At 37.2% G+C, this 26,099-nt stretch overlaps 1 protein-coding gene across 1 annotated transcript in view; it reads right to left on the bottom strand.

Annotated features, from left to right (window-relative positions):
• COL24A1 (collagen type XXIV alpha 1 chain) overlaps positions 1-26,099 on the bottom strand; it is a gene marked incomplete at its 5' end in the record, with an annotated part of 418,086 nt that overhangs the window by 253,255 nt on the left and 138,732 nt on the right. The window contains one exon of the mRNA XM_089299394.1: positions 21,175-21,228. Coding sequence (XP_089155520.1) covers positions 21,175-21,228 — 54 coding nt within the window. The remainder of the gene's footprint in view (positions 1-21,174; positions 21,229-26,099) is intronic.

Here is a 26,099-nt window from a genome sequence, read left to right as displayed (position 1 = left end):
CTTGTATGTAAGCTCTTTGAAGTCAGGTTCTAATGTAATTCACCTCAGCATTTTCTTTTTTAGTTATTGATGTGTGACAGATCACCACAAAGGCTTATTTTAGATGAACAGAATGGGATTACCTAGAAAGGAAGCCTAAAAGGCAGGAGTGCTCTGAGAGACGAACCTTCAGGTTTTAAGGATCTTTCACGCACATCTCCATGACTCCCGGTCAAGATGTTTTTGTGTGCGATGTCAGACATTAGTGCCACCATTAAAGGTCTGTAAGACACAGGGGTGGTGGTTCCTATCATAGCATTGTTTAATTTGCCAGGCTGGCCCCTGTGAAAATCAGATTCTAGAGAGTGACTATATATGACCACAGCCCAATTACAGTAGCTATGTTCTATATAGTATCATTGTTAAAGAAGATCACTACGCTTTCTAATAAATGGTTTATAACCATTAGTTTGGCAAATATATTAATTTCCCAAATAATTAAAAAAGAATAAAACCCATTCACGTGGGATGGATAATAGTCACTTACAGATGTCCTGTGTTCCCTTGCTTCTGTCCTAACAATATTGTTTGAAGAGATTTGCACCTTCACGGAATGTTACAGACCATCACTCTGACCTACTAGATACAAGGTATTGTGCTGATTAAAGAAGATGAGCAAGAGATGTATTGGAAGACATAGTAGGACACATACATTCCAGATGGCAAAATATAAACCTTAGAAATATTCAAGAGCTGGAAAATTCTCTGAAGATTTTAAGATCCTGGTGGTCAAGGATGTACTGGAATACTCCCTACAAGGCAAAAGTAAGTTTAGACTCTTAAAATAAAATTCCAACACAAAAAAGGAAGGACATATCTCTTTGTGAGGAGCAAAATATCCCACCCCTAGTAATACAGCTACAGCACATAGAACAGGTGACCCTAAATGCTGCTAGCTTTGAGTGGAACCCAGAACAGGCAAAGAAGAAGCCTTGAACACTTAATGCAATCAATACCAAATATTGGAGGTGTCATGGGTGGGAAAACCTGCAGTACAGGTTATGGTAAACTCCCGTAAGGGAGACATGATGCTGGAGTAAGGCTGTGTGATCAACAGCAGAAAATAATATGCTCCTTGAGAAGCAGATCTTGATGCTACTATACAGTACAGTAGAGGCAAAACACTTGACCATGGGGCATCAAGTGACCACATACCTAGAACTTTCCATTATGCCCTGGGTTCTGTCATAACTGATTAGTCATAAAATCATATGGTACCAAGCAGCAGTTCACCATCGGTGGGAATGCTATATTCAGCTCTGAAGTCAAACAGAACAAGGGGCACAAGTTAAGCTGCATTAATAGGCAGCTCAGACTGCCATGTTACCCCTCAGAGTTGCTCCCCTTTCCTTCTTCTGCTTTATACCTATGGGAGTCAGAATCAGGGTGGACAGGCAGATCTCATACAATCAGCTCAAGAAGAAGGAAAATCCTGAACATGGCTTAATTTTGGGTCAACTTGCTAAGTGTGTGTTAATGAACAAAATGGACAACAATTATGTAACAGGATGCACTGAAAAATAGTGGAAAGGAAGAAATCTAATGAGTAGAGAATGACCCGGGTACTAGATCATCCAATTTGTGTGAAAAGAAAAGTGACCTGAAGTGAGGACATACAGATTTGGGGCAGTAAGCAATGAGATGACATCTGGTTAGAAACCTGGGAGGGAAACAATAGAAGAGAGACAAAGAGATCTGAGATAGATTCATATGAATGGAACTGTGTGATTAAGTACATTTTTTAAAAATCATGTATTAATGAATACTGGGAAGCTTTTAAAAATACACAAGAAGACTTGGTCAATTAACTTTGCTTAGATTTCATCGTTGGCCAGCATCAGCCTGGCATGAGTAGTATATAAATAGTACTGACATAGTAGCAAGACAGGCTGTGTTTCCTAGAAGATCACATATCAAGGCTCTTGTAGCTACTGCTGCCTCTGTAAGTCAAAATTCTCAGCAGTGGAAACCACAGAGTCACCAATGTGGTATCATTCTTTGAGGGAAAGAATCAACCACATGTTGACCAATTTATTACTCTGGGTCCTTTCCAATCCAGAAGTATCAGCTGTTCATCCTCACAGAAACAGGTACTTATTTTGGGTAAGAATCTGCCTTTCTGTACTACTATTTAGGGACTTACATAATGCCTGATCTACAGACATGTAACTCCACAGAGTAATGGTTACATTAACAGTATATTGATTAAAATCATTTACCCCTGTATGGAGCTGTGTCTCCAGTAGAAAGAACACATTAATCAGGAAACCAAGGCATTAAAGCAGCCGTGGCCCTCTTTACCATCACTCCTAATGGCACACTATAATTTATGCTTTCTGTTACAGTCCTGGACTGTACAGGACTGGAAATCCTGTTACACAAATGGGGCTTTCTCCTGACGGGAAGTGGAACAAAGGTCTCACTAAAATTTATGTTTGCCACCAAACAATTTTGAACTTTTTATGACCAGATGTGAGCAAACTAAAAGAGGGTTCATCTTACTAGCAAGGCTAATTGACCCTGATAAGCAAATGGAGGCAAGACTGCTTTTACACAGTAAAAATCAGAGGAATACATGTGGCATTCAGGTTATAGAGTGGGCATCTCCTGATACACCGATCAAAATTACAAACTCTTTAGTAATAAACGTTTATGTTATACTATCAGACAAGCCATCAAGACCTGCTAACGTGATAGCTGAGGGTGAGGGGAATTTAAAATGGATAGTAGAAGAGAAAGAAGATGAGGATCAGTTGTGACCTCAAGTGCAATAGTTTGATAGAGGTCACAGTCCATCCTATCAACCTAGACAGATTAAGTAGATGAAAAATAAGTAAAAATACAGCAGACATAAATAACAATCAATAAAGAAAATTGTTATATATCAAACTTTATAACTAATAAGAATATATCTTCTTGTTATACACATTTTACTGTGATCTCATATTATCTCAAAAGAAAATGTCAGTAAATTCTATAAAATAGGACAGCAGTCTCTTATCACAACACAACAAAATAAAAAATTAACAAAATCAAACCAAAAAGATTCTCTTACTTGGAAATTTTTAAAACTGCTTATTTAAATAACCCTTGCATGATTAGGGACATACATTTTTAAATAGCTAAAAATAATGGTAATAAAATATGCCATATGAGAATATATGGGATAAATTTAAACTAGTAATTAGAGAAAGTTATAACCCTTAATAATCTTATGAATGAAAATGATCAGATACGATTATGAACAAGACAAGGATATTCCTTCTCACCACTCCTTTTCACATAATATTGAAATTTCTTGCTAATTCAATAAGACACAAAAAGATCGGGAAAAAGAAGTAAAATTGTCTTGTTTGTAGATGACATGATTGGCTATATAAAAATCAGAAAAATACCAAAATCTCCAGGATACAAGATTAATATAAAAAAGTCAATTACATTCCTATATAACAGCATAGAAAAAATGGAATTTGAAATTAAAAACACAATATGATTTACGTTACTACCAGAAAAAAAGAAGGATGAGGGGGGAAGGAGGGGGGAAAGTAGGGAGAAAGAGAGAGAAAGAGAGAAAGAGAGGAGGGGAAGGCAGGGGAGGGGAGCAGAAGGGAGGGGAGGGGAGGAGAAGGGAGGGGAGGGGAGGGGAGGAGAGGAGAGGAGAGGGCAGGTGAGGGGAGGGGAGGGGAGGAGAAGAATAAAATATTTAGGTATAAACACAAGAAAATAAGTATAAAATATATATGAGGGAAATTATAAAAATCTGATAAAAGAAATCAAAGAACTACAGATGTTAAAAGATATTCCATATTCTTGGGAGACTCAATACTGTCAAAATGTCAGTTCTTTGCAACTTGACCTATAGCTTCAATTCAATTTCAATCAAAATCCCAGCTGGTTATTTGGAAATATTGACAAATGGATTCTAAACTTTGTATTGAGAGGGAAGAGATACAAATTAGCCAACACAATATTGAAGGAGAAGAAAAAAGTTGGAGGACTTACATTATTCACCTTGAATATTTATTAAAAGTGTGCAGCACGAACAAGTGTGCTATTTATAAAAGAAATAAACAAATCAATGGAACAGAACAGAGAGACCAGAGACAGACCCATTTAAATACAGACCACTGATCTCTCATCAAAGAAAAAGCCAATGCAATAGAAAAATTTAGTGTTTTCAATAAATGATACTGTGATAACTGGATATATACATGCAAAAAATATGTTTAGTGAAATAAGACACACACCAAAAAACAAACATGTTTTCTCTGATTGGCTGTAGCCAAAATGTAGAGAATAATAAAAGAAAAAGCCTTAATGTATATTGAGTTAAACTGACATCTTGTGATCTGATTGTTGTCTATATTCCTTGTCTACACCCCTGTAGAACACTGAGTCTATGATTATAAGACAAATTCAAAGTGTGTTATCACAAAAAATTAAAAGAGATGAAGGAAAGGTGGGAGGGAGGGAATGACAGAAGAAAGTATTATAATCATGTAATCATATCAATGAAATTCATGAAACATGTTCTATTAATAAATAAAAATGGATCTAGACACAGATCCTGCATCTTTTTCAAAAATTAACTCAAAATGTACCATATACCTAAATATGAAGCACAAAATTGTAAACTACTTAAAAGATAACTGATGAGAAGATCTAGATAATCTGGAGTATGGTAATGACTTTTTAGATACTATACCAAAGGTAAGATCCATGAAAGAAAAAATGATAAGCTTGACTTGATTAAAATTTAAAACTTCCACTCTGAAAAAGACACCATTAAGAGAATGAAAAGACAAGCCCAGAGACAGCAAGCAAATAATTTCAAAAGACATATGAGAGTACTTAAGAATGTTCATGGAAAATGTATATTATTAAATCATTGCATGGATTTCAAAAAGTTGTGTCAAACCAAACATCCTTTAATTTTACTTTTCCACAAAAATTTTGAGACATCCTTGTATGTGATAAAGGACTCTTAAAACTCAGCAATATAGAAACAAACAGACCAATTAAAGAATGGGCCAAAGACCTTAACAGACACCTCACCAAAGAAGATATACAAATTGAAAATAAGCATATAAAGTAAGCTCCATAAGATATGTGATCAGAGAAAAGCAAATTAAAATAATATACCATTGCACATCCACTAAATGGCCAAATTTCACAATACTGACAACACAAATTGCTGATGAGAAAATGGAGCAACAGGAACTTTTAATCATTACTGGTAGATTCACTTTAAAATTGTATGGTCAAGATGGAAGACAGTTTGGCAGTTTCTTACAAAACTAAATATATTTTGATCTTACAATCATGCTTCTTGGTACCTACCCAAAAGAGACAGAAACTTATGTCCATACAAAACCCTGTATGTTGATACTTATTGTAGCTTTAGTTATAGTTGTCAAAACTTGGAAGCCAATAAGATGTCCTTCAGTCCATATATGTATAAACTGTGGTAAATCCATACAATAAAATTCTACTGATCACTTTGAGGAAATGAGCTATCAAGCCATGAAAAACCATGAGTAGACCTCACAAGTGTGTAACAATTGGGAAAAGGAAAAACTATAGAGCTAGTAAAAAGACCACTACTGGTCGAGTGGAGATAAACAACATACCGTGCTAGGCTAGGGATAAACAAACAAAAAAGAAGTGTAGGAAGTACACTCTAAGGGGACAACTGGAGAGAAAATCACACAGAAAATTCTACAAGAGGAACACCATGGACTTGTGTAGAAGGTGTAGACAAGCAGCATGAACACGGACACAACACGTGACTGCAGCAGCTGAGAGGTGGAGCAGGTGCCATTTTGGGTATGGGCAGCAGCTGAGTAAGCTTTTGTGTGTGTGCAAAGAAACTGGCTGAGACAGGATGCCATATTATCGGCAGTCTGGTGGCAGAGGTGGGGAGGAAGAAACATTCAGCCAGTGGTTCTTGTATACATGTGTGATCTAGCGACTCCAGTGGAGGGCAAAATCTGCATCTCCACTGACTTTGGCCTAGCCAAGAGGAGTGACAGGTAGCTGGATAGCCACATATGACTATGAAGTGCCCCAGCTTCCCAAAAAACCACATGCTCCTGGGATCAAGAACCCTAGGCAGAGTTGGCTTGGGGAACATATGCCTTTCTTTGATTAGACAGGTTGGCAGGGCAGAGCAAAACCTATGCACCCAGCGGTGATGTGAGAGCCTCGTGTATGAAACCATGGGGACTCAGAAGTTACATGAGAGGGTACAGGGTGTAGCTGAGTCTCTGGGTAGGCATTCAAAACAATTGAAAGGGAAGGCATCCTCCCAAACTCCTTCTATGATTCTTACATCACATTAATTCCTAGATCAGAATAGATACAACAAAGAGAACTATAGACCAATATTCCTAATGAACATAGATGCTATAATCCTTATCAAAATATTAGCTAATCAAATCCAGCAACATATCAGAAAGATCATTCCATGGACCAAATGGCATTTATCCCTGGAATGCAGGGATGGCTCAACATTCACAAATGAATAAATGTGATATATCCAATTCCATTAACAAAATGAAGAACAAAAAAATATGGTTATCTCAGTAAATGCAGAGAAAGCATTTGACATAATACCACATCCTTTTGATGAAAATCTTAAGCAAATTGGGTATAGAAGAAACATTCTTCAACACAATCGAAACAATTTATGACAAACCCATGGCCTGCCTCCTATTGAATAGGGAAAAACAGGAAGCATTCCCCCTAAGATCCAGAATCAGACAAGGATGCCCACTCTCACCATTGTTATTTAATGTAGTCCTGGAAGTTTTAGCCAGAGCCATTAGGCAAGAAAAGGAAATCAAAGGGATACAAATTGGAAAGAAGGAAATCAAACCATTCCAATTTGCAGATGACATGATTCTATATACAGGGGATCCAAAAGAAATCCACTGAGAGATTACTGGAACTCATAAGAGTTTGGTAAAGTGGCAGAATTTAAAATCAGCACACAAAATTCAATAGCCTTTGTGTACCCAGACAATGTCATGGCTGAGAAAGAACTTTTAAGAGCAATCCCCTTCACCATAGGTACAAGAATTAAATATCTTGGAATAAATTTAACCAAAGATGTCAAAGATCTCTACGATGAAAATTACAAAATATTAAAGAAAGAAATAATGGATATTAAAAATGGAAAAATCTTTCATGTTCATGGGTTAGAAGAATCAACATCATCAAAATGTCCATACTATCAAAAGCAATTTACAGATTCAATGCAAACCTCATCAAAATACCAATAACATTCTTCTCAGATCTAGAAAAAAATTATTCTAAAATTCATATGGAAACGCAAGAGTCCCTGAAAAGCTAAAGCAATATTATACAACAAAAAACAAGGCTAGACTCAACACACCATCTGATTTCAAGTCGCACTACAGGACAGTTATAATCAAAACGGCCTGGTACACTAATGAAGGTAGACCAATGAAACCGAACAGAAACTCCAGAAATTAATCCATCATCTACAATCCACTTATCATTGACAAAGGAGTTAAAATCAATCCCTAGAGCCAGGACAGTCTCTTCAAGAAATGGTGCTGGGAAAACTGGATCTCCACATGTATAAGTATGAAACGAGACTCATTACTTACACCTTACAAAAAAATCCACTCAAATGGATCAAGGACCTAAGTCTATACCCCAATACTATCAAATTACTACAGAACATTTGGGAAACTCTCAAGACATTGGCATAGGCAAAGAATTATTGGAAAAGACCCCAGAAGCACAGGCAATAAAAGCCAAAATTGACAAACAGAATTATACCAAGCTGAGAATTTTCTGCCCTGCAAAAGAAACACTTAGCAAAGTGAAGAGGCAACCAACAGAAAGGGGAAAAATATTTGCTATTTATGCAACTGATAAAGGGTTAACATCCAAACTCTTTAAAGTGCTCAAGAAATTCAACAACAACAAAACAATTAAGAAATGGGCAAAGGCATATTTCAAGAGAGGAAATTCAAATGGCCAAAAGACATTTGAAAAAAAATGCTCTGGATCACTAGCCATCAAGCAAATGCAAATCAAAAGCAGAATGAGGTTTCACCTCACTCCAGTTACAATGGCTTTCATACAGAAATTAAAAAACAATAAATTCTGGTGAGGATGTGGGGAAAAAGGTATCCTGGTCCATTGTTGGTGAGAATGTAAACTGATGCAGCCACTGTGTAAGACAGTATGTAGTTACCTCAGAATCTGAATATAGAACTACCACATAACACAGCCATCACATTCCTGGGAATTTTCCCAAACCAAAAAATCAGCATATGAAGCTTACCTCTACCTTATGTCCACTGCAGCTCAATTCACAATAGCTAAGATATAGAATCAATCCAGATATTCATCAACAGTTGACTGGATAAAGAAATTATGGTATATATACACTATGGAGTAATACTCAGTTGTAAAAAAAATCAAATCCTGTCTTTTGCAACAAGATGGATGCAACTGGAAACCATTATACTTAGTGAAATAGGCAGTTCTGAAAAGACAGGTATCAATGTTCAGTACCAACAGAATATGTTGGTACTCTGAGCATGTAAAGTGTTGGATTGAAATGGACATTTTGAAATTTGGTGACTGTTTACAGCCTTTGTCTATCCATTGAGGAACAGTGTTTTTTTTTTTCTTTTTACTATTTTTTGGACTTTTTACTTAGTGTATGGTTAACTTTACATCAATAAATAAACTGAAAAAAGATCTTTGTAAATATTAAGAGTGGGAATGGGTGAGGGAGGAAGAAGAAGGTTTGGAGTATGGGCAGGAGGGAGGGTACAGTGGAAAGTGTCACTATGTTACTAAATCTGTGTATATGAAATACATGAAGCTTGTATAACCTAAATAAATTTTTTAAAAAAAGGGAAACAGAGTCTTGACACATATCCAAGAATGCTGGAAATTTAGTATATGATATAGAAAGTATTTTAAAATCAATGAAGCAAAGATAGATCGTTAAATTGTTGAGGAATAACTGATTAACCAATTAGTAAAAAATAAAATCAAATATATATATCATTTCACTCACAATAAAAACATTTTTAATATGCCAGAGACTCATATATAAAAAAGTAAAAAGTACTAGAGGAAAAAATGGGTGGTTTCTTTATAATTTTGGTATAAATAAAGGTTTATAGGCTTTCTAACAACGAATCAAAACCCAAATTCAATCAAAAAGACTAATTAATTAATCTACATAAAATTATAAAACTTTTACATTCAGAAAATCACCATAAATAAAGTCAAAATATAAATGACAAACTGGGAAAATATTTGTAGTATTTATCACAGGTAAATGTTTGCTTCCTTAAAATAAAAATAGGGAGGAGACAAGATGGCGGAATAGGAAGGGAGCACACTAATAGTCCGGGGAGAGACAGTTTAATAAAAGTGGAGATACTGCAGGTTCAAGGAAGAGTAGGGGAGGAAACAGCAGAAGAAACTCTTCCGGAACGCGTGATTCACAGTGGACCTGCGTGGAGAGCGTGGGAGCCCACAGTTCGGGACACCAGCGGCAGACTCAACACACCAGCGCTGGAACGCGAGGTGAGCCGAACCTCAATAGCCCGAGACACCGGCAGGCAAGCGGAGAGAGGAGACTAGAGGGAACGACCCCCGGGGGGGAAAAGTTCACCAGGCTAAATGGAAGAGAGAGAGAGAGAGAGAGAGAGAGAGAGAAAGGTGACTGGTACGGAAACGGGTTTCTCTCTCTCTCCTCACCTCTCAAGGGCGAGCAAGACAAAGAGCAGCTACCATCTTGGACATACATCATAAGCACAGCGACCTCAGGTCTGCACTGGCCCTGAGCCTAGCAGAAAACCTGACTCTGGGTGGGGCGAATTAACAGGAGATTAGGACCTAGTAAATTTGTGGTGCTACTGAACTGAGACTGAAAAAAGAGATGGTGGGGGAGAGAACTCACGGAATTCACGTGAGTACTCTCCAGAGATGCTACAATCCCATAACTTTGGCAACCCAGTGGGAGACTGAAGGAGAATTTGAGCCCACTCTGAGGGCAGAACAGATTCCCTGTGTGGTCCTTGGGAAAGAGCTTCCTATCTCTGGCTCCTGTGGGTATATCATTTGCCTGCTAACTACCTCCAACTTCGTTCAGCTGTGCGGAATTACTTCCCTTTTGAATCAAAAAAAAGAAAGAGAGAGAGAGAGATTTACCACGCCTAACATGGGAGTGTCACCTTTGGAACACCAAACAGAGCTCTCAGGCCACACCCATCTCAAGCCTCTAAGGCTCCATCAAAAACAGACAGTCCACTTAATCTAGAGTCATAGTATAACAAGAAAAAGCACCACAGTGAAGAAACCAAATATCTCCAATATGCCGAATAACAAATGCAAAAACCAAGGTAATAAAAACAAGGAAGTCACCATGACGCCCTCAAATGAAAAAGACACCCCAATTCAAGATTATGAAGATGATGAGATAGAAGAAATGCAAGAAGCAGATCTCAAAAAATTGATAAGAACATTAAGAAGTTCTCAAAAACAAATTCTTGAACTACAGAAATCCTTAATGGACAAGATAGAAAATCTCTCTCGTGAAAATGAAATATTAAGGAGGAATCAAAATAAAACGAAACAACTAGTACAACAGGAAACTGTGATAGTGACGAGAAATCATAATGAAGTGAAGAATTCAATAGATCAAATGAAAAACACATTAGAGAGCCTTACAAACAGAATGGGTGAAGCAGAAGAGAGAATATTGGACTTAGAAGACAGAGAACAGGAAAGGATACAGTCGGACCAAAGAAAAGAAGAGGAAATTAGAAATCTAAAACATATTGTCGGGAATCTTCAGGATACTATTAAAAAACCCAACATTCGGGTTCTAGGAGTTCCTGAAGGCATGGAGAGGGAGAAAGGATTAGAAGGCCTTTTTAGTGAGATATTTGCAGAAAATTTCCCAGGTTTGGAGAAGGACAGAGACATCCTAGTACAGGAAGCTCACAGAACCCCTAATAAACACGACCAAAAGAGATCCTCACCACGACACGTTGTAATTAAACTCTTTACAGTGGCCGGCGCCGCGGCTCACTAGGCTAATCCTCCGCCTAGCGGCGCCGGCACACCGGGTTCTAGTCCCGGTCGGGGCGCCGGAGTCTGTCCCGGTTGTCCCTCTTCCAATCCAGCCCTCTGCTGTGGCCAGGGAGTGCAGTGGAGGATGGCCCAGGTGCTTGGGCCCTGCACCCCATGGGAGACCAGGAAAAGCACCTGGCTCCTGGCTCCTGCCATCGGATCAGCGCGGTGCGCCGGCCGCAGCGCGCCGACCGCGGCGGCCATTGGAGGGTGAACCAACGGCAAAGGAAGACCTTTCTCTCTGTCTCTCTCTCTCACTGTCCACTCTGCCTGTCAAAAAAATTAAAAAAATAAAAAATAAAAAAAAAAATAAACTCTTTACAGTGAAACATAAAGAAAAGATCCTAAAATGTGCAAGAGAGAAACGTCAGATTACTCTCAGAGGATGTAGAATCAGACTCACAGCTGACTTCTCATCAGAAACACTACAAGCTAGGAGGGAATGGCAAGATATAGCCCAGGTACTAAGAGAGAAAAACTGCCAGCCCAGAATATTATATCCTGCAAAGCTATCATTTGTGAATGAAGGTGAAATAAAGACTTTTCATAGCAAACAGAAATTGAAAGAATTTGTTGCCACTTGTCCAGCCCTGCAAAAGATGCTTAAAGATGTGTTACACACAGAAACACAGAAACATGGTCATCAATATGAAAGAAGGTAAAGGAAGGAAACCTCACAGCAAAAGATCACAGGGAATTCAAAGCATAAATTAGAACTTATCTTTGGCAAATGGCAGGGCAAAGTTACCACTTTTCATTAGTCACATTGAATGTTAATGGCCTGAACTGTCCAGTTAAAAGACACCGATTGGCTGATTGGGTTAAGGAACAAAACCCATCTATTTGCTGCTTACAAGAAACACATCTTTCCAACAAAGACCCGTACAGACTGAAAGTGAAAGGCTGGAAAAAGATATACCATGCCAACAGAAATGAAAAAAGAGCGGGCATAGCCATCTTAATATCGGACAACATAAACTTTACCACAAAAACTGTTAAGAGAGACAAAGAGGGGCGCTATATAATGATTAAGGGATCAATACAACAAGAAGATATAACAATTATCAATGTATATGCACCTACCTACAAGGCACTGGTTTATCTAAAAGATTTGTTAAGGGACTTAAAGGGAGACTTAGACCCCAATACAATAGTACTGGGGGACTTCAATACTCCACTCTCAGAAATAGACAGATCAACAGGACAGAAGATCAACAAGGATACAGTAGATTTAAACGACACTATAGCCCAAATGGATCTAACAGATATATACAGAACTTTCAATCCTACAGCTAAAGATTTTACATTCTTCTCAGCAGTACATGGAACCTTCTCTAGGATTGACCACAAACTAGGCCATAAAGCAAGTCTCAGCAAATTCAAAAGAATTAGAATCATACCATGCAGCTTCTCAGACCATAAAGGAATGAAGTTGGAAATTAGCAATCACTAGAATTAGAATCCCTAGAGCATACACAAATACATGGAGATTGAACAACATGCTCCTGAATGAACAATGGGTCATAGAAGAAATTAAAAGAGAAATCAAAAATTTTCTGGAAGTAAATGAGGATAACAGCACAACATACCAAAACTTATGGGACGCAGCAAAAGCAGTGTTAAGAGGAAAGTTTATAGCAATAGGTGCCTACATCAAGAATTTGGAAAGACACCAAATAGATGAGCTTTCAATTCACCTCAAGGATCTAGAAAACCTAAAGCAAACCAGACCCAAATCTAGTAGGAGAAGAGAAATAATTAAAATCAGAGAAGAAATCAACAGGATTGAATCCAAAAAACCATTACAAAAAATCAGCCAAACGAGGAGCTGGTTTTCTGAAAAAATAAACGAAATTGACACCCCATTGGCCTAACTAACTAAAAAAAGAAAAGAAAAGTTTATTTTGTCTGATATTGAGAAGGCTACAACAGACACCACAGAAAGAAAAAGAATCATCAGAAATTACTACAAGGACTTGTATGCCAGCAAACAGGGAAACCTATCAGAAATGGATAGATTCCTGGACACATGCAACCTACCTAAATTGAACCAGGAAGACATCGAAAACCTAAACAGACCCATAACTCAGACAGAAATTGAAACAGTAATAAAGGCCCTCCCAACAAAGAAAAGCCCAGGACAAGATGGATTGACTGCTGAATTCTACCAGACATTTAAAGAACTGACTCCAATTCTTCTCAAACTATTCAGAACAATTGAAAAAGAGGGAGTCATCTCAAATTCTTTCTATGAAGCCAGCATCACCTTAATTCCTAAGCCAGAAAAAGATGCAGCATTGAAAGAGAATTACAGACCAATATCTACAACCCGATACCATCAAATTATTAGAGAGCATTGGAGAAACCCTGCAAGATATAGATACTGGCAAAGACTTCTTGGAAAAGATCCCAGAGGCACAGGCAGTCAAAGCCAAAATCAACTATTGGGATTGCATCAAATTGAGAAGTTTCTGTACTGCAAAAGAAACAGTCAGGAGAGTGAAGAGACAACCGACAGAATGGGAAAAAATATTTGCAAATTATGCAACAGATAAAGGGTTAATAACCAGAATCTACAAAGAGATCAAGAAACTCCACAAAAACAAAACAAACAACCCACTTAAGAGATGGGCCAAGGACCTCAATAGACATTTTTCAAAAGAGGAAATCCAAATGGCCAACAGGCACATGAAAAAATGTTCAAGGTCACTAGCAATCAGGGAAATGCAAATCAAAACCACAATGAGGTTTCACCTCACCCCGGTTAGAATGGCTCACATACAGAAAACTACCAACAACAGATGCTGGCAAGGATGTGGGGAAAAAGGGACACTAACCCACTGTTGGTGGGTATGCAAACTGGTCAACCACTATGGAAGTCAGTCTGGAGATTCCTCAGAAACCTGCATATAACCCTACCGTTCGACCCAGCCATCCCACTCCTTGGAATTTACCCAAAGGAATTTAAATTGGCAAACAAAAAAACGGTCTGCACCCTAATGTTTATTGCAGCACAATTCACAATAGCTAAGACCTGGAACCAACCTAAATGCCCATCAACGGTAGACTGGATAAAGAAATTATGGGATATGTACTTTTTAGAATACTGTACTGCAGTAAGAAACAATGAAATCCAGTCATTTGCAACAAAATGGAGGAATCTGGAACACATCATGCTGAGTGAAATAAGCCAGTCCCAAAGGGACAAATACCATATGTTCTCCCTGATTGGTGACAACTGACTGAACACCAAAAAGGAAACCTGTTGAAGCAAAATCGACACTATGAGAAACGGTGACTTGATCAGCATAGCCCTGACTGTTAATGAACAACTTAAAACATTATCCCTCTTAGTAGTTTTTTTGTCTGTTCTACTGAATACTACTGGTTTAATTCTGTAATTAATACACAGTTATTCTTAAGTGTTGAAATTTAACTGAAATGTGATCCCTGTTAAATCTAAGAGTGGGAATAAGAGAGGGAAGAGATGTACAATTTGGGACATGTTCAAGCTGACTTGCCCCAAATGGTAGAGTTAGAAACATACCAGGGGACTCCAATTTAATCCCATCAAGGTGGCATGTACCAATGCCATCTCACTAGTCTAAGTGATCAATTTCAGTTCACAATTGATCATAATGAAAGGACTAAGAGTCAAAGGGAGCACATAAACAAGTCTAGTACCTGCTAATACTAACTGATAGAATAAATAAAGGGGAGAGTGATCCAACATGGGAAGCGAGATACACAGCAGACTCATAGAATGGCGGATGTCCTAAACAGCACTCTGGCCTCAGAATCAGCCCTTAAGGCATTCCGATCTGGCTGAAAAGCCCATGAGAGTATTTCAGGCATGGAAAGCCAAGACACTCTGGCAAAAAAACAAAAAAAAAAAACAAAACAAACAAACAAACAAAAAAACTAAATGAAAGATCTCTGTGAGTGAGATCCCAGTGGAAAGAACAGGTCTTCAAAGAAGGAGGTACCTTTCTCTGAAGGGAGGAGAGAACCTCCACTTTGACTATGACCTTGTCTAAACAAGATAAGAGTCGGAGAACTCAAGGGGCTTCCATAGCCTTGGAAACTCATGACTGGTGCATAGGGAGATTACTGATGCCATAAACAGGAGTGTCAATTTGTAGTCAACAACAGGAGTCACTGTGCACTTACTCCTCATGTGGGATCTCTGTCCTTAATGTGCTGTACATTGAGACTTAATGCTATAATGAGTACTCAAACAGTATATTTCACTTTGTGTTTCTATGGGGGTGCAAACTGTTGAAATCTTTACTTAATGTATACTAAACTGATCTTCTGTAAAAAAAAAAAAAAGAAATTATCAATTCCCAACTTGACTCTCACTGGGATTAAACATGACAATAGGTCTGATCTGATTTCATCATCATTTAAAAAAGCATCTATTATTTTTCACTTTATGTTTCTGTGTGGGAGCAAACTGTTGAAATCTTTACTTAATGTATGCTAAACTGATTTTCTGTATATAAAGAGAATCGAAAATGAATCCTCATGTGAATGAAAGGGGAGAGGGAGTGGGAAAGGGGAGGGTTGCGGGTGGGAGGGACGTTATGGGGCGGAAGCCATTGTAATCCATAAGCCGTACTTTGGAAATTTATATTCATTAAATAAAAGTTAAAAAAAATTAAAAAAAATAAAAATAATTTTTAAACGATTAGAGCAAAAAGATCCACTGTACAATAGAAGAATGGGAAAGACGTTAAAAAGAATTCACAAGGCAAATAAAAAAACAGTTCTAAACTCAGAAAAAGTATTCACTCTCATTCATAACTGGAGAAATTTCATAATTAGAAAAATGTTGATAGGAATGTAAATTGTTACAACTTTTTGGAGAGGAATGTGGCACAATTTAGAAAAATGATATACATTTTTCTTTTGACCCAGCAATCCCATTTCTAGGAATCTACCATCAAGATATACCTCTAATTGTATGGAAACACATAAGCACAATGTGTATTCACTGAGGCAGTGTTTGTAATTGTAAAATGCCAGAAACAATCCAAATTACCTCACATACAATAATGACTGAAAAATTATGATAAAAAGGAATCACACAAACAAGACTAGTGTCTGCGAATACTAACTGATAGAATAAAAAGGGGAGAGAACAATTCAACATGGGAAGTGGGATACACAGCAGACTCATAAAATGGCAGATGTCCTAAACAGCACTCTGGCCTCAGAATCAGACCTTACAGCATTCGGATCTGGCCTAGGAGCCCATGAGAGTATTTTAGGCATGGTAAGCCAAGACACTCTGGCAAACAAACAAACAAACAAAAAAACAACCAAACCTAAATGAAAGATCTCTGTGAGTGAGATCCCAGTAGAAAGCATGGGCCATCAAAGGAGGAGATACCTTTCTCTGAAGGGAGGAGAGAACTTCCACTTTGACTATGACCTTGTCTAAATAAGATCGAAGTCAGCAAACTCAAGAGGCTTCCATAGCCTTGGCAACTCATGACTAGAGCCTAGGGAGATTTCTGACGCCATAAACAAGAGTGTCAAATTGTCAAGTCAACAACAGGAGTCACTGTGTATTTACACCTCATGTGGGATCACTGTCCTTAATGTGTTGTCCAATGTGAAGTAATGCTATAACTAGTACTCAAACTGTTTTACACTTTATGTTCTGTGTGGGTGCAAACTGATGAAATCTCTACTTAATAGATACTAAATCGATCTTCTGTATACAAAGATAATTGAAAATGAATCTTGATGTGAATGGAATAGGAGAGGGAGCAGGAAATGGGAGGGGTGCGGGTGGGAGGGAAGTTATGGGGGGGGAATAGCCATTGTAATCCATAAACTGTAGTTTGGAAAATTATATTTACTAAATAAATGTTTAAAAAAATTATGATAAATCAACGTAGTAAAGTACTGTGAATCTGGAAAACTGAGTAAGAGCTCAATGAACTAATTTACTATGATTTCCAGAATACATTTTTAAGTAAATAAGAGTAAAAATTGTAAAATAATATCTTTGGTATATAACCTTCTATGTTAGAAAAAAGTACCAATAAGGGAAAAAAAGACATATATCTGCTCACTAAGACACACACACACACACACACACACCCCACATACAAGAAGAATAAATCAGAAACTAATGAGACTGACTCTGGGAGTTAACAAGAACACTGAAGAATAGGGGGCTAAGACGGGGGGGCAAGGCAGGGAGGATAGTGTACTTCTCTAAGTAACATTTTCAAGCATAGTTTTGGTCTTAGAATGATTTCTCAAACTTTTCTGGAAGAATGAACTCATTTAAAAATATATCATTAAAAATTCAGTATTTGCTTAATGCAAGTGTTTTTCTTAAAATATGACTCTCCTTATGGAGTCCTTTTAAAAAACATTTCATTTTATAGTTAAATAACTATAATGACTTGGTGATGAGAAATGTCTGCCTGTTGGGCACCGTGCAATTTCTTTTTCCTCATTTCTTGGCCCACATAGTTTTTCACTGTATAAGGTTTTATCACAGCAACCACCAAAACTGCCTGACAAAGATGTGATGTTAATAAAGTTTTAAAGAAAATAATTATTATTCTGCATCTTTCAGCAGCCTTGAATAAATTTAACCTGCCACTGACATATACTATCCCAAAATGGCATTTGCTAAAGAATGTTACTGAAAGCATAATAATGATTAAGAGATAAAATTGTGTGGCATGCATTTTGCCTAGCAATTAAAAGGTTACTTAGAAAGCCTGCATCCCATATCTAAGTTCTTGGGTTTGAATCTTGGTTTCATTTCCGATTTTAGTTTCCTGCTAATGTGCACCCTGAGAGGCAACAGGTGATTGCACAAAGCATCTTGTTTCATGAACTCTCCCTAAATGATTTCATCGATTACAACTGCTTTGTCTAATGCCTTTATGTGGATGGCAATATAAACAGGTGTCTGTAAACTACTTAATTCTTCAGAGATTTAGGTCTATGTATCTGTACATTTATTAATTTTCTTACATTCTGCAAGCATTTTAGTCCCAACAGATTCATAACCAAAGCATTATTTCAAACCATCCTCAATATCCCCTGTTCCGTTTTCTCCGCTTTTATTCAATGTTTCAGAATGCTCTCTTTCACAAACGGAATGAAGTGAATTGAATGGTTTAAGTGCTATACGTGATATTTCCGTCCTTTCCTCTCTATTGGCACAGAGCTTCCTCATTATTCCCCTGTTTGATTGCCATAATCCTTCTACATCAGTATGAATTGTCTTTTTTCACCCCTGTATCCCTCATTCTGTTTTGCTTTAACCCCTGCAACCATGCATAAGTGTAAGGCACAAGCCTGATAATTCCATACCTTCTTAAGAAATCTTTGGATGTGTCAATTGGATAAAGTTTAAATTTAACACAACATATAAGATTCTCAACCCAAGAAAAGTTATCCACTAGGTAAGTCCAAAATTTCCAGCTGTCCTTTGTTATTAAATATCCTATTTTGATTTTATGTATGGGAAATTCTATTAAGAGACTAATGTTAAGAAGAGTTTGGGAAAAAAAAGCTGCCTCATATATGGTTGAGTAGCATATTTTTATGATCATGAAGAGTTATGATCTTTGGATTAGGTGTCATTTCCCAAAACAACCTTGCACCAGTTCTTGAGATAATATATGTCACATATATATCCCTATGAAAATATTTATGAAATGTGAAGAGGATGAATAGGTATAAAGTAACGGCTCAGGACCTTGTATTCGTGCAAACATCAAAGACAATTACATAATGCCTTGAATATTGGTGACAAGTTTTTTTTTTTTTAATTTTATTTATTTATTTATTTGACAGGTAGAGTTGTAGACAGTGAGAGAGAGAGAGAGACAGAGAGAAAGGTCTTGCTTCTGTTGGTTCACTCCCCAAATGGCCGTTATGGTCGGTGCTGCGCTGATCCGAAGCCAGGAGTCAGGTGCTTCCTCCTGGTCTCCCACGTGGATGTAGGGGCCCAAGCACTTGGGCCATCCTCCACTGCCCTCCCAGGCCACAGCAGAAAGCTAGACTGGAAGAGGAGCAACTGGGACTAGAACCCAGTGCCCCTATGGGATGCCGGTGCCGCAGGTGGAGGATTAACCAAGTGAGCCACGGCGCCGGCTCCACTGGTGACAAATTTCAAAGGTAACAGAAAAGAGAAACAACTTTGGAAGAACAAGTAATGAGTGAAAATATGGCTAATACATCCCTTGACCAAGCTTTATGAGAAAGAAGAAAATGATTCCAAGCTATACTGATAGCAAAGAGGCTACAAAGAATTTTCCAGGGCAAAATTCACCTGCAACTACAGTTATCATAATAAAAAAATGTCGTCATAATAATAATCTTTAAATATAATGAACGTTCAATTAGATTCTGTATCTTCAGTATGAAAAGACTATTTCAGAAAAATTTTCATTAAAAATGATTAAAATAATGTAGATTCATACAAAGAGACAAACTTATGAATCTCCTGCTGTGCTTTACTTCCTATTGTATCCCTATCAATAAGACCAGGAGCAAAGCAATTTTTTTTAAGATTTTTGAACTATCAATATTCATTGCGTTTTTCTTTGGTTTTTAAATATTTATTTATTTATTTTTTGAAAGGCAGAGAGAGAGAGATTCCACTTGCTGCTTCCCTCCACAAATGCCCACAACAGCAGCCTAGGCAAAGTTGAGGTCACAAGTTAGGAACTCTATCCAGGTATCCCATGTGGGTGGCAGGTTTCCAGGTACCTGGGCCATCATCTGCTGCCTCCCAGGCACATTAGCACGGGGCTGGAACAGAAGCACGGAGTAGCAGGGACACAACCAGTCAGTACAATATTGTTGCAGATGTGCCAAGGGGTGGCTTGCCCTGGAGTTCCACAACACCCACATCCAATGTATATTTAGATTAGATAATAAATAAGAATACATATTCATTAAAGAAATCAGCCAACACTGCAAGACATTCATTGAGTAAGAAGTAGATCTTACAGTTTACAGAGAGAGAGAGAGAGAGAGAGAGAGAGAAATGAATCAGTTCCTATAAATCCTGTGTACTGCTCTGCCACTATGGTGATTTTATGGCTCTGATTTATTTATTCTGAAGCCAAATTTATTTTCACAGATTCACGGTTGAATCTATCAGTTGTGTATGGATATTTATGTATATGTATATGTGTACACAAATGAAGGCATTTCAAAATGCTTGTGGAAAAGCAAATAAGTTTATTTTGGTGCAAACATTGTTTTTGAAATCATGCATTTGAGAGTTCCTCAAAAGGTCAACAGAGATAAGTATAAGAAATGAAGTGTGAATTTTAAAAAATTGCTTCAAATAAATTTATATTTTAATTCCATTTTCCATGAATTTTGGGAAGTACCTTTTACGTACAGGTATATTTTCTGAAACTAGAGTGAGCTTCACAAGCTTTATATCTATATATAATATCTCTGGTGCATTAAAAGATTCAACGAAACCTAACTGTTTCATCTGAGAAGATTATGTCCATGTCCACTTTCAGAAATGAAAGTGGCTCTGTATCAGGCATTAAGTCAAAGTCAAAAGTTTAAAGAATATACAAACAAATCTGATACATGTACTATAGACTTAACTATGTTTATTCTGAAATATGAGATCCATGATGCACGCATATAATAAGTCTTGGAAGCATTTTGCATTAACAATTCAGTGGAGCTTTTGTCTTGAAATTTGATTTCAAGTCCTAAGTATGTGTCATTAATAGCTGTAATACAGAACAAATAAATCAGCTGTGACAGAATTAAGACCAAAAATGTCACTAGAACCTTCTTCCCTTAGAATCACTGCTGCAGACCTCCTGACACAACAGAAAAAAATTAGTCCAAACTATTTGTACAAATATAAACATTAAAGAGACTCTTCCTTCAGCCTTCCATGTAAAAACATGTTTTACCAATTAAGTTTAATTTCCACTATTTTTGTTTCAAATTTATTATCTTTCCACTAATATTTACCTCTGGTCCTGGAGGGCCAGGTGGTCCTTGAGGTCCTGGGTCACCTGGTTGACCCTAGGTGGAGAAAGGGTAGGAACAAAAATATAAACATTAACTTTAAAACCACAATTAAAAGAGAAAACGGGCATATGGCAAGCAAACAGCACACAGTATATTATGTCAAAGTTCTAATGCCTTTCCAGAGATTTAATTTATGGCCCTCATCATTGTGAAACTTATTTAAGTATAATATTTTTGATATAATATATTTGCTCCCATAAAGTAGAGATATAAACATATTTATTAAGTGCTCAAGTAAAGGTAAAAAATTGTTTCTTTCAGATATAAGACAATAAACCTGAACCTCATGAAGTAGTGATCATCTAAATGAGGAGTTGCTTTTATAAATAACCAGAGTCCTAGGATTGTTAATACAACTCTTCTCTCCCTTTTAATACTTTTGGTGGCCTGATTTAGTATTTAAGACTCACTTGGATTAAATTCTGGTTTCTGAATCTGTCTATGCCTCACTTTTCTCATCAATAACCTACAATTATTGACAATAGTACTAACATTCTCACAGAGTCATTGCAAAGGTTAATTTGAGGGTTAATTATATGTAAAGTGCCAAGCACAATGCCCAGCACAAAGAGAGTACTCATTAATATTAATCGATTTTACAATCATTAATCTTTTCTTCACATTCTGCCCCTTGCTGGATTCTCAGATTGCTTTGATTCTTTCAAAAGCTTCTGTTGTTAGTGATTTCTGATTATATTGCACTGTGTTCAGAAAAGATATTCAGTACAATTCTATACTTTTAAACTTGTTGAAACTGCTTGTGACCTACCATAGAATTATCCTGGAGAATGTTCCATGTGCTGTTGAGAGGAATGTGTATTCTGCAGCTGTTGGATGGAAGGTTCTGTAGATGTCTATTAGGTCCAAATGGTCTAAGGTGCAATTTACCTCTGCTATTGCTTTGTTCATTGGGGGGGGGGGGGGATTTGGTTTTCAATATATTGACTTTCATATTTCAGATGTAAAATCAATAATAGAGAAGAAAGTGAGAGGAGAGAAAGAGGTTCATATGAAGTCTGAGAGAAAGTCTAGAGAAAGTTGGTAATGTTCAAAACAGGTGTTAATTATGGAATAGGGAAGACCTGAGTATAATGATATCCTTGTTTCCATAAGAAAAACTATTGAATTCATTATTTATGTTATGTAAAATTTCTATGTGACCTTAGAATTTTATTCAAGTAGGTCCCAGGTACATAAAATTGGAAGATACAACATGAGATAACCCGTAAACACAGTTTCCCTCATGCACTGGATACATTCTCAGTGCTGAGGTATCTGTACATAAAACAGGACGATACAATTACTGTAATCAAATCTGAAGAAAGTTCATGAAATATTATGCAAAGATCCACTTAAGTTCCCTTTTTTCAATGAAACAAAACAAACACAAACACTGTGATCCATAAGAATCAGTACATACATCCTTAGGACAAGCACCTCTCTTAGAGAGACACAGATGAGGCCCTCTAGTGGCAAAATTCAACCAAAACCCTAAATTTACAAGCAGCAAGGAAAAAAAAAATTCCACACAAAAAGGCCTTTGTTTTCAGAAACGTTGACTGACAGTCAGATATTTAAAAATATAAATTATGGAATAATTATAATCATTCTTCAGAATAATTCTTTGTTTTGTAAAACTCTACAAGTGATAGAAAAGCCTAGTTAAAAAGTAGAAAGGACATTTTTTACGCCTCAATGAAACAAGACTTCCAAGGAACTCCAGAGTGGTTGTTTTGTGTATACTTTGAATACTCACAGAGCAAAGCTTTCCTATTCTGTGAGGTAAAACCATCCAGATCAGGATACTCTTTCTTATATCTCAAAAATGTTCTTTCATGTTACAACTTGGACCCACTTGGAAACAATGTCAGTAACACTAATATCTTGCATGACAGAAAAGTAAAAGTAGGGTAAAGAAATGGGAAACACCCTTTTATGAATTTGGCATTCATTACATGACATTAAACAAGTGTTTTAGGTAGGCACTAACTTGTATAAACAAGTGTCAGAGTCAGTTTCTTAATATAATAACTAATTCTATGCAAGCATAAAGTATCTTTCTATAACAAGGGAAGTTTATGGGTCAAAAAAATCTATATTTCTTCCTATTAATAAGATACAAGCAAGAAAAAAAAAACTAAATACATGACCACCTCACTAATAATAATTCCTGAGTCCTTATCATATTGTCAGCCAGAAGTATATATTTTTTAAATGTTTGATGAAGCAAACATAAATGCTCAATTATCTCCCTACCAAAGTATTCCCTGATGACATGAGACACAATTTTCTTTTTTATTAGAATAGTCCAGGAAAGTATAAAATGAGCAAGTAAAAGCCTCACTCTCATCATTTCTTGTTCTCTGCCTTAAAAGAAACTCAACATTTCTTGTGACTTCTTTCATGGGGAAAAAGTGTTTTTTTTTTTTAATTTATTTATTATTTATTTGAGAGTCAGAGTTAGACAGAGAGAGACAGAGGAAGAGGACTTCCAACCATTGGTTCACTCCCCAAACGGCCACAACGGCCAGAGCTGGGCCAATCTGAATCAGGATCCAGGAGCTTCTTCCAGGTCTCTCATGTGGGTGCAGGGTCAAAAGCACATGGGCCATCTTCCACTGTTTTCCCAAGCCATCAGCAGGGAGCTGGATTGGAAATGGGAGCAGCTAGGACACAACCGTCATCCATATGCAATGCCAATGCTGCAGGCAAAGGCTTAATCTACAGCGCCAGCCCTCACCACTCCCCTGTTTTGTTTTTTAATTTTAAGATTTAGAGGAAGTTTTAAGACAAATTTGTTAAAGAAAAAATAGGCTCTCAGCTTTTTCTTTAGCTTGAGAAATATTGGTAATCGCTATTACTAGGAGAAAAAAATATTAAGCTCACATAGGTACAAGAAATCTTAAAAATTATATTTATTTATTTTCATTTCCTGGAAAGGCAAAGTGAGAGAGAGAAAGAGAAACTGTCCATCCACTGGTTCACTCCCCAAATGCCTGCAATGGTCAGGGCTGTACGAGGCCAAAGCCAAGGGACTGCAACTCCATCCTTGTCTCCTATGTGAATGGCAGGGGCTAAAGCACTTGGGCCATCTTCTGCTGCCCTTTAGGACATACATTAGCAGGAAGCTGGATCAAAAGTGGAGTAGCTGGGATGTGAACCACTCAATGTAATATGGGATGTGAGCATCCCATGTAGAGGCTTAACACACTGCACCCCCATCTCTTATTTTAAACGTGAGAAACTGTATCACAGTGGTTAGATGACCAAGATCATAACATGTGAAGTGTCAGAACTGGAGCTAGAACCCATCTCCATCTCTCAGGCTAGTAATTTTTATCCTCTCATAAACATCTTATCAATATAGATTAAATCAAACAATAAAGAACAGTAAAATATCTTGCCTTATATAATCATATTAGGCTGTAGCTTTCTCAAAAAGTTAATTGTAAATCATAAGATATAGTATTGGTATATTTTATGTATTGGCTTTAGATGGTGTGTTGTTTCTTTTCTGTTTACTATCAGAAGTTAGAAAACCATCATATTAACAGGGGGAAAATGATGTAAAAATTAAAGTCTTATTTTTTCCGGTCACTGCAGTTTGGAGTCATACACAAAAAGCAGAAACTGTCTGTTAACTTCACGACCTAATCTCATTACCTTACGTGTGCACTTTACAGTTTTGAGCTTCAAAAGCTGGGTTCAAACCTTGGCACATGGCTGTACATGGCTGAATTAGCTGCCATCATTTCAGGGCACAAAACTGGTAAAGGCAGAGGTCACTGGTAACATAGCATCAAAGATGAAAAAAACTGTTCTTTGGATTAAATAATCCCTGAGAAGTATTTGTAAAATATTGTGACTGTTGGAAGTCACAAAAACAGTACACATGAAGCTCTGAAACTTAATAGTGCCTCCTGAGATGCAGCACTAATTAACCCTTAGACGGGAGGGTGGAGTTAGAAGGAATTTGATGAATTGCTCAGGTACACAACATCTTACTTTCAATGCATATTTTAATGTAATATTAACAAATTATATTTCTATTTCTATTTTTCCAACTATATTCACCATCACAGAGTTGTAATCAATGTTAAAATCTTAAAACACTAAATCCTAGGGGAGTCGGCGACATGGTTCACTTGGTTAATCCTCTGCCTGCGGCGCTGGCACCTTGGGTTCTAGTCCCAGTTGCTCCTTTTCCAGGCCAGCTCTCTGCTGTGGCACAGGAGGGCAGTGGAAGATGGCCCAAGAGCTTGGGCCCCTGCACCCGCATGGGAGACCAGGAGGAAGCACCTGGCTCCTGGCTTCAAATCAGCGCAGCGCTGGCAGTAGCAGCCATCTGGGGGGTGAACCAACAGAAGGAAGACCTTTCTCTCTGTCTCTCTCACTATATATAACTCTACCTGTCAAGTAATAAAAAAGAATAATAAAATTAAAAAACCACTAAACCCTAAAGCATTTTATCATAGTGGCTAAGAACATGAGCTGTGATACACTTGATTACCTAGATTTTCCTAGGTGGCCACCTACTATCTATGGGACCTTGGGCAGGTTATTAAACACTCTTGTGCCTCAATTTCCTTAATCTATAAAACAGGAGCAACAAAAGCATCAGCAGCATAGGACTGTCATGCACATTAAGTTAGATGACAGTCTCTAGAAATACTGCCTTGCACATTGTAAACACTCAATAAATGTTAACTCTAATAAGTATTATAATTTTAAATATTCAAAGATACATTGTGAATGATTTTAATTATTAATTTTAGTTTAATAATTTGTGAGTTTTATGCTAACTACAACATAATGTCACTTTTCTTTCAACTAATTGATGCCTAAGAATTAGAAAAAAGGAAAAG

Source organism: Oryctolagus cuniculus, chromosome 7 (genome assembly GCF_051225735.1).
Source record: "Oryctolagus cuniculus isolate XC-2025 breed Fujian yellow rabbit chromosome 7, ASM5122573v1, whole genome shotgun sequence".
NCBI lineage: Eukaryota > Metazoa > Chordata > Mammalia > Lagomorpha > Leporidae > Oryctolagus > Oryctolagus cuniculus.
The sequence above is the reverse complement of the archived record's forward strand: the minus strand, read 5'-3'. Positions and strand labels throughout refer to the sequence as shown.